The following is a 12811-nucleotide window of genomic DNA, read 5'->3' on the forward strand; positions in this document are numbered from 1 at the left end:
CCTGCCTCCTCACCATGGCTGATAAATATGATATGTCAGCCAAGACTAGCCAAGAACACAACTGGTTGACTCTGATGGCCCCTTCAAACTCCCTGCAATTCAATATCACTCTCTTGCATTCAGAGTGCCGATGGAAAAATTCTCCTTACCGTTCTGAGAGGTGATTAAATGTGCTTGTGAGGACGGGCCATTGGTGGATGTTACACTGGCAAAAGGGACGGAGAGCTGGACGTTCAGCATCTGAAGGCGCTCCTTCTTCGCAGAGAGACTCATGATCTGCTCCTGTAAGCGCCGGTTATCCAACTGCAGCAGGTGCAAGGACTTTAACATGTCCACAACTAGGAGGATCAAAGAGATCAATTTAGTAATCTTACTTTCCCTTCAAAAATTGTAGAAACACAGGGAATGCAATCCAGGAGCAGGCTCCCAACACACTTTCCAGAAGAACGTTGGTACCTTTTCCATATTAAGTATTCTGTACTCAGTGTTCACAATGTGGTCTCCTCTGCTCTGAGGAGACATAACACAGATTGGGTGATGTTGAAGGGAATACTCTAAGAGTTAAATGAGGCTTCCAAATAGGTTTGAACTGGCTGTGGCCTTCAAAGACGAACCAAAATAACCTATGTAACCTACGGATAGACTTTTACATAGTAGGGGAATTAAGGGATATGAGGAAAAGGCAGTTAGGTGGAGATGAGCCGATCATCAGATCAGCCATGATCTCATTGAATGGCAGAGCAGGCTAGATGGCCGACTCCTGCTCCTATTTCTTGTGTTCTTGTGTTGTGCCACCAGTGCAAAGACCATCCCATAGCTGCAAGATGGGGTTTTGCAACTATATTTATAAGGTAAAAACAGAACTGTACACAGCTTATGTAGCATCTGAAGAGCTAAAATTTTAGGGACAGCTTTCCACTGCAAATTGCTTCACAACATATGTATTCAAAAAGGATGAAAGTGAGAAAGTAGATATGAGAAAGTTTCATAATCATGTAAAATAGTAAGCATTGTTCTCAGACAAATAACTTCCTTGTTGATGTCAGCTTGCAATAATGCTTCTTCTGGCCCTGAGCCCCTGAAAGTTCTTCTGTCCAGAGGTAATTATTTGAAGGGCGTCTGTTCAAGCTGAAAGCACAACTTCCAATTTCCTGTCTCTTTAATACTCCTACAGGTGAAAAATAGAAATATGCAGATGCTGGAAGCCTGATATAAAAATGGGAGAAACTAGAAGTACTCAAGCAGCATCTTCAGGCAGGCTGGATTTCAGGTTATCAAGCAGTATCTTCAAGCAGGCTGGATTTCAGGTTGAAGATCCCTTGTTGGAATTGGAGAACAAAAAAACAAGTTTGTTTTAAACTGCAGAAGGTGGGAATGGGGTGGATAGGACAAAGAGAATATTTCAGATCAGATGGAGTCACAATAGCCCAATATTTACAATGCCTGGTCTCAACCCATAGAGGCACGTCAAGCCTCTACTTCCTCAGAAGTTTGTGGAGGTCCGATATGACATTGCAAACCCTGGCAAATTTATGCACTCGTGAAAACTGTGCTGACTTGCTGCATCGTGGTATGGTAATGGGAACACGAATACCCCTGTAAAAGGTAGTGGACACAGCCCAGGACATCACCAAAACCCTCCCCACCATTAAGAACATCTACAGAAAATTAGAGAACAGAAGCAATCATCAAGGATCCACAGCACATGCTCTGTTCTCACTGTTCCCATCAGGAAAGAGGTAGAGATGCCCCAAGACTCACATCACCAGCTGCTCCCCCTCCACCGTCAGACTCCTCAACAACAAACTCAATCAAGGACCCATTTAAAGACTCGTACTTGTGTACTTTATTGATTTTTTTTCTCTCTGTATTGCAGTTTTCTTACATTTCTCAATTTGTTTACATGTGTAGGTATCTTCTCGTGTACAGTTTTTTGCACTCCTAATAGGTGGTAGTTCTGCCTCACCCACAGGAAAAAGAAGCTCAGGGTTGTATGTGATGTCATTTATGTACCCTGACAATAAATCGGAATTTTGAACTCAAAGCATCAACATTTCCCTCCACCCCACAGATGTTGATTGATGCACGCTGAGTGCCTCCAGCAGTTTGTTTTTGTTCCGGATTTCAGCATCTGCAGTCTCTTGTGTTTTAAAGGCCAGATCCTGCTTCTACTTCTCGTGATCAGAACTCTCATTTGGAAGCTAGTATCAAATCATCTTCCACCTAGTCAATCCAGATATTAGCCAGTCTACTATGTAAAAGATCATTCTTCTAGCCTTCAGTGCAATTCCTTTGTTAATCATCTTAAATCTGTATCCTCTGGTCACCGATCTTTCAATCCCTGGAAATAAACTCTCCTTGTTTACCCCATCAAATCATCTGTGAAATCTCCACTAAACTTCGCAGCTGTACACATAATATTCTTTGATGAATACACTATACTTACTGTCAATGCCTCCTTCTCCACTCCAGTGCTTGTCCAGAAGCTCTTCAATGTTGGATGTTGTCTGTGGTACATTCTCCAGCTGACTGGGTATTGTCTGGTCGTAGAGCATGGACAGGCCACCAATGGGAGATCTGTAAGAAGTGAGATGGGGTGAAGAGACTTGGTTGAAATTTAAACCACAGAAAATAAACACTTTTTAAAATGTTAATTGCTTGTCAACAGGAGGAACCCACTAATTCCTCTGCAACTTGGTCAAGGAAAGGTAAAGGTTAGGAGAATTAAGGGAAGTTGAGGCAGACACTCTCAACAATCGCACTTGGCATGTCATAACCTCAAGGTCACACACTGAGAGCCAGAAAGCAGTTACGGTGAATAGTTGGCTGCTGGCATTAACCCAGAGGCCTGAATAGCCTTCTTTTACACTGGATGACACGGTGGTGCAGCTAGTGAAACTGCTCAGTCTTCACCTCTGGCGTAGTCTGTGTGGAGTTTGTACGCTGCCCCTGTTACAGCGTGGGGTTTCCCCAAGTGCGCTGGTTTTCTCCAACGTCCCAAGGACATTCAGATTGGATGATGAGATGAGGGAGAATAAAGAGGGATTGGTGTAAGGTTAATGGAACTGGATAGTTGCTGCTGGGTGCAGATTCGATGGGTTGGGGGGTGTGTTTCTGTACTGTGTGGTCGACTCCCTGCCAGCAATTTCACTGCGCAAAACAACAAAAGAGAACATAGGTAAGGAGGTGGTCAAACAACTTGTGGAGATGGAAGTGGGCAGCTTTACTCACGAGCAGATGTGTGCAAGGAAGCTTGCCCCACAGCTGACTGAGAGTGTAGGCAGGTTCAGGCATTTGGAGTCAGTGGCCTGGACAAAGAGATTATTACAATGATAACAAGGTTATTGTGGTACACATTGTACAATTCTTACTTGCTGCAGCCGAAAATGCACTTTATTAAAATAAATGATTATAATAGTATAATTTGAATTGCAAACACAAAAGTCAATGGAAGAATCTTCCAAGTATCCTGTTTGGAAAATTCTGCTCATTCAGGACAACGTAATGATAATGTAGACCATAAGACATAGGAACAGAAAGAGCTATTCAGCCCTCAAGATTGCCCTACCATTTAATCACCAGCTGATCCATTTTCCCACCAGCTCCACTGCCCGGCCATCTTCCCATGAACTTTGATGCACTGGCTAATCAAGAACCTATCAATCTCTTCCTTAAATATACCCAATGACCTGGCCTCCACCACCATCTGTGGCAACAAATTCCACAGATTTACCACCCTCTGGCTAAATAAATTCCAACACATCCCTTCAGCCCAGAAGTTGTGCCTTCTTGCCCTAGATTCTCCCACCATGGGAAACAACTTTTTTTACATCTACTCAGTCCAAGCCTTTCAACATTAGAAATGTTTCAATGAGTCCCCCCTTATTTTCCTAAATTCCAATGAGTACAGGCCAAAGGCTGTGAAACGCCTCTCATAATGATAACCTTTTCATTCCCATAATCAATCTTGTGAATCTCCTCTTAACCCCCTCCAACATCAGCACATCCTTTCTAAATGAGGATCCCAAAACTGTTCACATTACTCCAAGTGAGGTCTCACCAGTACCTTATAAAGCTTCAACATCACATCCCTGCTCTTATATTCTATTTCTCTTGAAATGAACACCAGCATTGCAGTTGCCTTCTTCACCACTGGCTCAACCTGCAAGTTTACCTTCAGGCTATCCTGCACGAGGACTCCCAAGGCCCTTCGTATCTGGGTATTTTTAATTTTCTCCCATTTAAAAAAAGTCTGCTCATTTATTTTTTTCTCCCAAAGTGCATGACTGTACCCTTCCTGACACTGTATTTCATTTCTCACTTCTCTGCCCATTCTCCTCAACTGTCAAAGTCCTTCTGCAACCTCCCGGTTTCCTCAACATTACCTGCTCCTCCACATCATCTGCAAACTTGGCCACAAAGCCATTCATTCCATAATCTGATCATTAATGTACAACATAAAAAGAAGTGGCCCCAGCACTGACCCCTGTGGAACACCACCAGCAAATGGCAGCTAACCAGAATATGATCCCAGTTTTCCGACTCTCTGGTGGCAAGGAGACCAAGACATACAGAAGCTGATTATTTTTGGCTGATATCCAGCTTTGTAGCTGAGAATGATAGAAAACAGATCTTTCTGAGGGCACAGAAAAATATAATTGTAATATTTGGGTGGCAGTTAGTGTAGTGGTTATCGCAACGCTGTTACAGCGCCAGCAATCGGAACTGGAGTTCAAATCCCGCACTGATTGTAAGGAGTTTGTACATTCTCCCCATGTCTGTGTGGGTTTCCCCCACCCTTCAAAATGTACCGGGTACATTAATTGGGTGTAAATTGTGTGGTGTGGACTCGTAAGCCGAAATGGCCTGTTACCATGCTGTATGTCTAAATTTAAATTTTGTTTAATTTAAATTTAAGTGTTTCTCCAAAGAACAAATATTGTCCTATAAAGAAAATGGAGACAAATTCCAAGTTGCTCTCTGCTCCCTTTCGTCAAGTGGCTGATCATGTGAGTTGCGGACATCTAATCACCTGCAGGACTCTCTGTCAGAGCCATATATCATAGACTCAAGCCCTTCTGGCAATTTGGTACCTATTGAAACCATTTTCAAATACTCAGCTCAGAGTATTTCAGATATTCATCCAAATGGCACATTTTTGCACTATCAGTAAGATGTTATTATTGATTTATCTCCCTTTTATTTTTTTTGTTTTGATTTTGTGGACTCTTGTGTTAGAATTGACCTGTTAAAACTGCTTGCGGAAGAATCCTGTATCAAGTATAATGCATGGGGGTAATCACTGCATCAGGTAATAATGTGTCAAATAACTTAAACATAAGTTTATTAAATTTGAGTCGCTGTTAGTTGTGTCTACTGTAACTGGGAAGCACAGAAAGTAAAACTTTCATTGCCTCTGTACATTCTAATTATGCACATGACATAAACCATTCATTTTATGTTGTTAAGAATTCCCACTTTCAACATTCCCTTAGCTTCACTGGTAGCACATCCTTAATGTGAAAAGACCCATCAATATCTGGAGGATGTGGAACAACTAGAACTTTCAAAGACTATATCAACAGATTTCTGAAGATTTTAGCAATGACTGAGGAATTGATCAGCCATAATCTGAAAGAATAGTAGAATAGGGTAAAGAGGGTTAATGGACTCCTTCTGTTCCAGTGCAACTTGACTATACTAGACATACCACAGTACAAATAAGCCATAGATATAAAATAATGTGTAACATTTACGTTGGAGAAAGACTTCCTCTGGAAGAACTGCCTCTGCAGACAAAGCTGCAATCATTGTCGTCGAGGTCTGGCTCTGGAAAACAACCAAGGGGGAGAATTAAAATCAGATCCTTGGCACCCACTGGATATATGTGGTCATCCCTGTTATCCCCAGCTCTACACCCCCAAAAAGCTTTTGTGTTCTTCCAATCCTGATTGCTGTATCTCTTCAAAATCTTTCACCCATCATGGGTGGCTCTATCTTCAGGTGGCTCGTAGAAGAATTATCACAGCACAGAAGGGAGCCAATCAGCCCATCAAGCCAACACTGGTTTTTGAAATATATTTATCCAGTTCCATTTGTTTGCACTTTCCCATAGCCCAACAAGTTAATTTTCCTTCAGTGCCAATCTAATTCAACAGCCCCGACCAACAATTCTACTAGTGAATTGCAGATTATTACTACTCTCTGCGTAAACTTTTTTATATTATACTCCCTCTGTACCAATCATGGGAGAGTTAATAGATACATGTGACAGGGAAAGAAGTGAAAAATAAGATTGCCCTGACAGACAACATTGACTTGATGGGTTGAAAGGCCTTCTTTTAAGTCATTAGGAAATATGAACAATAAACCCTCGTCATCTTGTCCTTCAACCATCTACTAAAGGGAAAAGCTTCTCTCCGGTTATGCAATCCAAGTCAGTCATAAACTTGCACACTTCTATCAACTTCCACTGAGCATTCTTTGATCCAAAGAACAATAATTCAAGCTTGGAATCATTCTCCTAAATCTCTTCTCTGAGGCATCCACATAAATTCCATGCCCCACTCCAATGCTCAGATGTCTGTCCATGGCCTTGTATATTATTCCACCAAAACCACCCGTAAATTGGAGAAACAACACTTGATTTTCCGTCTGGACCCTCTCTAACTGGACGGCATTAACATTGACTTCGCTGGTTTCTGCTAGCCTATTCTCCATTCTCCCCCCCCCCTTTCTCTTTCTCTTCTTTCCTCCAGCTCTCCACCCCCTTCTCTCTCTTTTCACAGAGGCATCCATCCTCCCCTTGTTAGCTGGTGTGCCCTCCCTCCCTTTTCCACCCATTACCTCCTGCCTTTGGGACTGTGCTCCTCCATTCTGTTTGGGCACCTGCTGACATTTTTCCATACCTTTTTTTAATTAAAAAATTTTTTTTTTCACATATTAACCAAAATACACACAAACATTTCCCTCTTGAATATACACAGTGTCATTTTTTCCCCTTTTCCCCCCCTCCCTTCTCTCCCTCCCACCCCCCTCCCTACCCACTAAACATTCAACACATACATTACAATAAACCCACTAAACAATGTCATCACACAATGAAAATAAATAAGAAAATTGTATCATCTATTTTTACACACTGGGTCAGTTCATTTCATCTTCTTCTCATTCTATCATTTTAGGGGATGGAGGTCCACGGTAGGCCCTCTCTGCTGTGTTCCATGTACGGTTCCCAAACTTGTTCAAATACTGTGACTTAATTTTTTAAATTATATGTTATTTTTTCCAATGGAATACATTTATTCATTTCTATGTACCATTGCTGTACTCTCAGGTTCTCTTCTGATTTCCAGGTTGACATTTTACATTTTTTTTGCTACAGCTAAGGCTATCATAATAAATCTTTTTTGTGCTTCATCCAATTTGAGGCCTAATTCTTTACTTCTTATATTATTCAGAAGAAAACTCTCTGGATTTTTTGGTATGTTGCTTTGTGTGATTTTATTTAATACCTGATTTAGATCTTCCCAAAACTTTTCCACTTTCTCACATGCCTAAATTGCATGTACTGTTGTTCCCATTTCCTTCTTACAGCGAAAACATCTATCTGATACTGTTGGGTCCCATTTATTTAACTTTTGGGGCGTGGTATATAGCCTGTGTAACCAATTATATTGTATCACGCATAACCTCATGTTTATTGTATTTCTCATAGTTCTGGAGCATAGCTTTTCCCATTTTTCATTTTTTATCTTTATGTTTATATCTTGTTCCCACTTTTGTTTGGGTTTACAGCTTATTTCATCGTTCTCTTTCTCTTGCAGCTTGATGTACATGTTTGTTATAAATCTTTTAATTATCATTGTGTCTGTAATCACATATTCAAAGATGCTTCCTTCTGGTAACCTCAGCCTGCTTCCCAATTTGTCCTTTAAGTAGGTTTTCAGTTGATGGTATGCAAACATTGTACCGTGAGTTATACCATATTTGTACTTCATTTGTTCAAAAGATAATAAATTATTTCCCAAAAAACAATTTTCTATTCTTTTGATCCCTTTTCTCTCCCATTATCTAAAGGAAAGGTTATCTATTGTAAAAGGGACTAGTTGATTTTGCGTCAATAATAATTTTGGTAGTTGGTAATTTGTTTTTTTCCTTTCTACGTGAATCTTCTTCCAAATGTTGAGCAGATGGTGCAGTACTGGTGAACTTCTATGTTACACCAGCTTTTCATCCCACTTATAAAGTATATATTCTGGTACCTTCTCCCCTATTTTATCTTGTTCTAACCTGATCCAATCTGGTTTTTCCCTTGTTTGATAAAAATCTGATAGATATCTTAATTGTGCTGCTCTATAATAATTCTTAAAGTTTGGTAGCCTTGTTTGTACCATTCTGTTAATTTATTTAGCGCTATCCTTGGTTTCCCCCCTTTCCATAAGAATTTCCTTATTATTTTCTTTAGCTCATTGAAGAATTTCTCTGTTAAGGGAATTGGAAACGATTGAAATAGGTATTGTATCCTTGGGAAGATATTCATTTTAATACAATTTATCCTTCCTATAAGTGTTAGTGGTAAATCTTTCCAATGTTTTAAGTCATCTTGTAATTTCTTCATTAATGGCTGATAATTTAATTTGTATAGATGGGCTAGATTATTATCTAGTCTAATACCTAGGTGTCGGATTGCTTGTGTTTGCCATTTCAATGGTGACTCTTTCTTAAACTTCGTGAAATCCACATGATTCATTGGCATCACTTCATTTTTATTTGCGTTGATCTTGTACCCCGATATTTCTCCATATTCCTTCAATTTCTTATGTAATTCTTTTATTGATAATTCTGGTTCTGTTAAGTATACTCTGATGTCATCTGCAAATAGACTGATTTTATATTCCTTCTCTTTTATTTTTAACCCTTTTATTTTATTTTCTGTACTTATCAGTTATGCCAAGGGCTCTATAGCTAAAGCGAACAGTGAGGGAGATAGTGGACATCCCTGCCTAGTTGACCTGCTTAATTTACTCTCACCTTCGCCAATGGTCCCTTATATAATGCTTAAATCCAATTAATATATTTCTCTGGTAGGTTGAACCTCTGTAGTACTTTGAATAAATTCTACCCTGTCAAAGGCTTTCTCTGTGTCTAAAGCAACCGCCATCATTGGCATCTTATTTTCTTGTACTGCATGGATTAAGTTAATGAACTTAATAGATATTTTCCGTTGTTCGTCTTTTCTTACACAGTCGGCCAATCTGTTTGCTAATAGTTTTGCTGTTATCTTATAATCTGAGTTAAGTAGAGATATTAGTCCATACGATGCTGGTGTTAGTGAATCTTTCCCCGTCTTTGGTATTACTGTAATTATTGCTCTATTACATGAATCTGGCATGTTTTGTGTTTCTTCAATTTGATTTATTACTTCCAGGAGAGGAGGAATTAATAAGTCTTTAAATGTTTTATAGAATTCTATTGGGAGTCCGTCCTCTCCAAGCGTTTCATTGTTCGGTAGCTTTTTTAATATATCCTGTATTTCCTCTATTTCAAATGCTTTTATCAATTTGTTTTTCTCCTCTTCTTGCAATTTTGGTAGTTCAATTTTAGCTAGAAACTCATCTACTTTGTCTTCTTTCCCTTCATTCTCATTTCGGTATAATTGCTTGTCGAATTCCTTGAAGTTTTCATTAATCTCTGTTGGGTAATATGTAATTTGTTTGTGCTTTTTCCTTGATGCCAATACCGTTCTTTTAGCTTGTTCTGTTTTAAGCTGCCAAGCTAGTATTTTGTGCGTTTTATCTCCTAGCTCATAATACTTCTGCTTTATCTTCCTTATGTTCTTCTCCACCTTATACATTTGAGGTGTTTCGTATTTTATTTTTTTGTCCGCCAATTCTCTTCTTTCTGTTGTATCTTCCGTTGTTGCTAGTTCTTTTTCTGTACTTACTATTTTCCTTTCCAGCTGTTCTATTTCCCGACTGTAGTCCTTCTTCATCTTAGTTACATAACTTATTATCTGCCCTCCGATTAAGGCTTTCATTGCATCCCATAATATATATTTATCTTTCACTGATTCCATATTTATTTCTTTCACTGATTCTGTATTTATTCATTTTTCCATACCTTGATGAAGGGCTCAAGACTGAAACGTTGGTTATGTATCTTTATCTTTGCTCTATAAAGTACACTGTTTGACCAGCTGAGTTTCTCCAGCTTTGTATTCCTAAAATGGGAGCCATAGTCCATTTTTGGACTAACCAATGTTTTGTACAGCTTCAAAAGAACATCCCTACACCCCAGGCCTTTATTTATGAATCTCAGTATCTTAAATGTATCCTCAACATTGGGTCTCTCTCCTTAAAATCTCACTGTGTCTCAATCTTACCTTCTGAACACCTGCTTCTTTGACACATCACTTGACCTAATGCTTCCTTTGCCTTGAACAAAGAACATATGGCACAGGAACAGGTCTTTTGGCTCCCAATGTCTGCAATGAGCCTGAAGCACAAGAACAAAATCTTGGCTGCTTCCTCCATTCCCTGCACATTCATGTCTCCATGTAAAAGCTACTATCATATCTGCTACAATTACTATCTCTGGCAACCCATTCCAGGCAACTCTGGGTCAAAAAACATCTCATTACTCCTCTTTCAAAGTTCTCCACCCCTCCACATTTAAATGTGTGTTCTCTAGTGTTTAACATGGGGAAGGGCATAAGATGTTTCCGATAAGACTACTCTGATACATCTTGGAACAATTTAACTTCAAGAGAATTATACAAATGCCATGTGATGTCTTCTGGTCTTGGTTATCATTTGATTTGCTGGATTAATTCTGGTCATGAGGAATTTGCCACTGAGAAGACATTGAGTTGCCGGGACTATATTCACTGGTATTCAGGAAAATGAGAGGGGAACTTACAGAGATGTTTAAAAAAAACTTATGGAAGGAATAGATGAGATAGAGGCAGGAAAGTTTTGGAGGTGAGACGAGAGCAGGGGAATATGGGCTCAAGATTCGGGAAGTAGATTTAGGACAGAGATGATGAGGAACTGCTTTTCCCAGAGAGTAGCTAATCTGTGGAATTCAAGGAAACAATCTGGAGGAACAAACAATCTGCAGGAGGAATTCCTACTCTTACTCACCTTGTCTCGGCCTTTTACATAATTAAATTCTCCCTCAATGTCTGTTGTTCCAAAACGTTACCAGTCTCTCCCTTTATTTGTTGAGCCCACATCGCCACAAGTGTCCAGTGCACTCTTCCCAGTGTTTTCCTGCCAGTTATCTCACAAATCAAACTCACAATATCATCTCGATTTGCTGATCATTGATTCTAATCTTTTCCACAACTGTACATCTAGCTCTCTCAAAAGCATTGCACACAAGCAGCCTTCTGTGAAACATCATCAAGTGACAGTCCCAAGTATCCAAGGTAGCAGCTTTTATAAATCAACACCTTCTGTCCTCATTTGGGCACAACACCAAAACTTCCTGAAAGTAGATTCAAGATTCTTTTATTGTGATGTAATAGTACAGAACATGAGTTGCCATAAGTGTAGCCTGGCACCCCTTACAGTAGAGAGAAAGAAAAGCAAAAGTTTACCTGAAATACAGGAGAAGCAAACAAATTAAAATGGTGCAAGATGAAAACTAGAAAACAACAGCATCACCAGTGGCAGGAGTGCAAAATTACAGTGTGACATTACATACAGTATTCCCTTTTTATATGGTCAGAGTAGACTGGATGTGTCTGCTGACATTTTTATTCACGACTTATGACTAATCAATTTCCATGCTGCCACACACAGAACCAAGTTAGAATATTTCCTCAGGTGTAGTATGGTTGGAGAGAGAAGATTAATCATGGCATATGAAACATGCAAATAACATCTTGGTTTAATTTTGTGTATTTAATTCTCTTCTGTTACAAATTTCTGTTTTATAAACTCAAATGAAATAAGGAAGAGCAGGAGGGTAGAAGGGTGAGCAGAGAGCAGAAGAGGTATCAAGTGGTAGGATGGAGAGTGATGGGGAGGCAGAGGGTAGGACAATGGAAGGTGGATGGAGAATGGGAAGTGGAACAGAGATTGATGAGCAAATTTGTTGAGTGATTAAGGATACAGCACAGTAAAAGGTCCCTCCAGCCCATGGGCCCATGCCACCTAAAAAAATGTTTATGACCAATTAACCTACTTACCTATATGTCTTTGGAATGTGGGAGGGAACCGGAGCACTTGGAGGAAATGCATGGGGACATAGGGAGATGTACGGACTCCTTACAGACATAAAACATGAGTCTGCCACTCCGTAAATGAAGTAAAAACACAGTGCTGGAGACACTCAGCAGGTCAAACAGTGCACTTCATGCAGCAAAGATAAAGATACATAACTAACGGTTCGGGCTTGAGCCCTTCATCAAGGAACTTTATCATTGCTACATAAAGTACACTGTTTGACCTGCTGAGTTTGTAAAAACTTCCTTACAGTCAGTGTGGTTTTGAACCTGGGTCACCAGTGCTGTAATAGCGTTGCACTAGCCACACTGCTCAAAAAGGAGCTGGGAGGAGAGGTTTTTGAGTGAGCTGAAAACTTATTTAAAGGATAAATTGGGAAACAGCTTGAGATTATCTGAAGGAAACAGCTTTGAATACGTGATTACAGACACAATGATAATTAAAAGATTTATAGCCAACATGTACATTAAGCTGCAAGATAAGGAAAATGAAATAAACTATAAACCTAAGCAGAAGTGGGAAAAGGATCTAAACATAAAGATTAAAAAAATAAAGTATGGGAAAAGTTTTATTCTGGA

General features: G+C 39.6%; 1 protein-coding gene across 5 annotated transcripts in view; it reads right to left on the reverse strand.

Annotated features, from left to right (window-relative positions):
* The window catches only part of LOC138747616 (protein AF-10-like), a 222294-nt gene that overhangs the window by 23214 nt on the left and 186269 nt on the right, over positions 1-12811 (reverse strand). For all 5 annotated transcript variants that reach the window (XM_069906998.1, XM_069907001.1, XM_069906997.1 and 2 more), the window contains 3 exons: positions 5757-5829; positions 2447-2577; positions 150-338 (listed from right to left, as the gene is read on the reverse strand). In XM_069906998.1, the coding sequence (XP_069763099.1) occupies positions 150-338; positions 2447-2577; positions 5757-5829 (393 nt within the window). The remainder of the gene's footprint in view (positions 1-149; positions 339-2446; positions 2578-5756; positions 5830-12811) is intronic.

Source organism: Narcine bancroftii, chromosome 12 (genome assembly GCF_036971445.1).
Source record: "Narcine bancroftii isolate sNarBan1 chromosome 12, sNarBan1.hap1, whole genome shotgun sequence".
NCBI lineage: Eukaryota > Metazoa > Chordata > Chondrichthyes > Torpediniformes > Narcinidae > Narcine > Narcine bancroftii.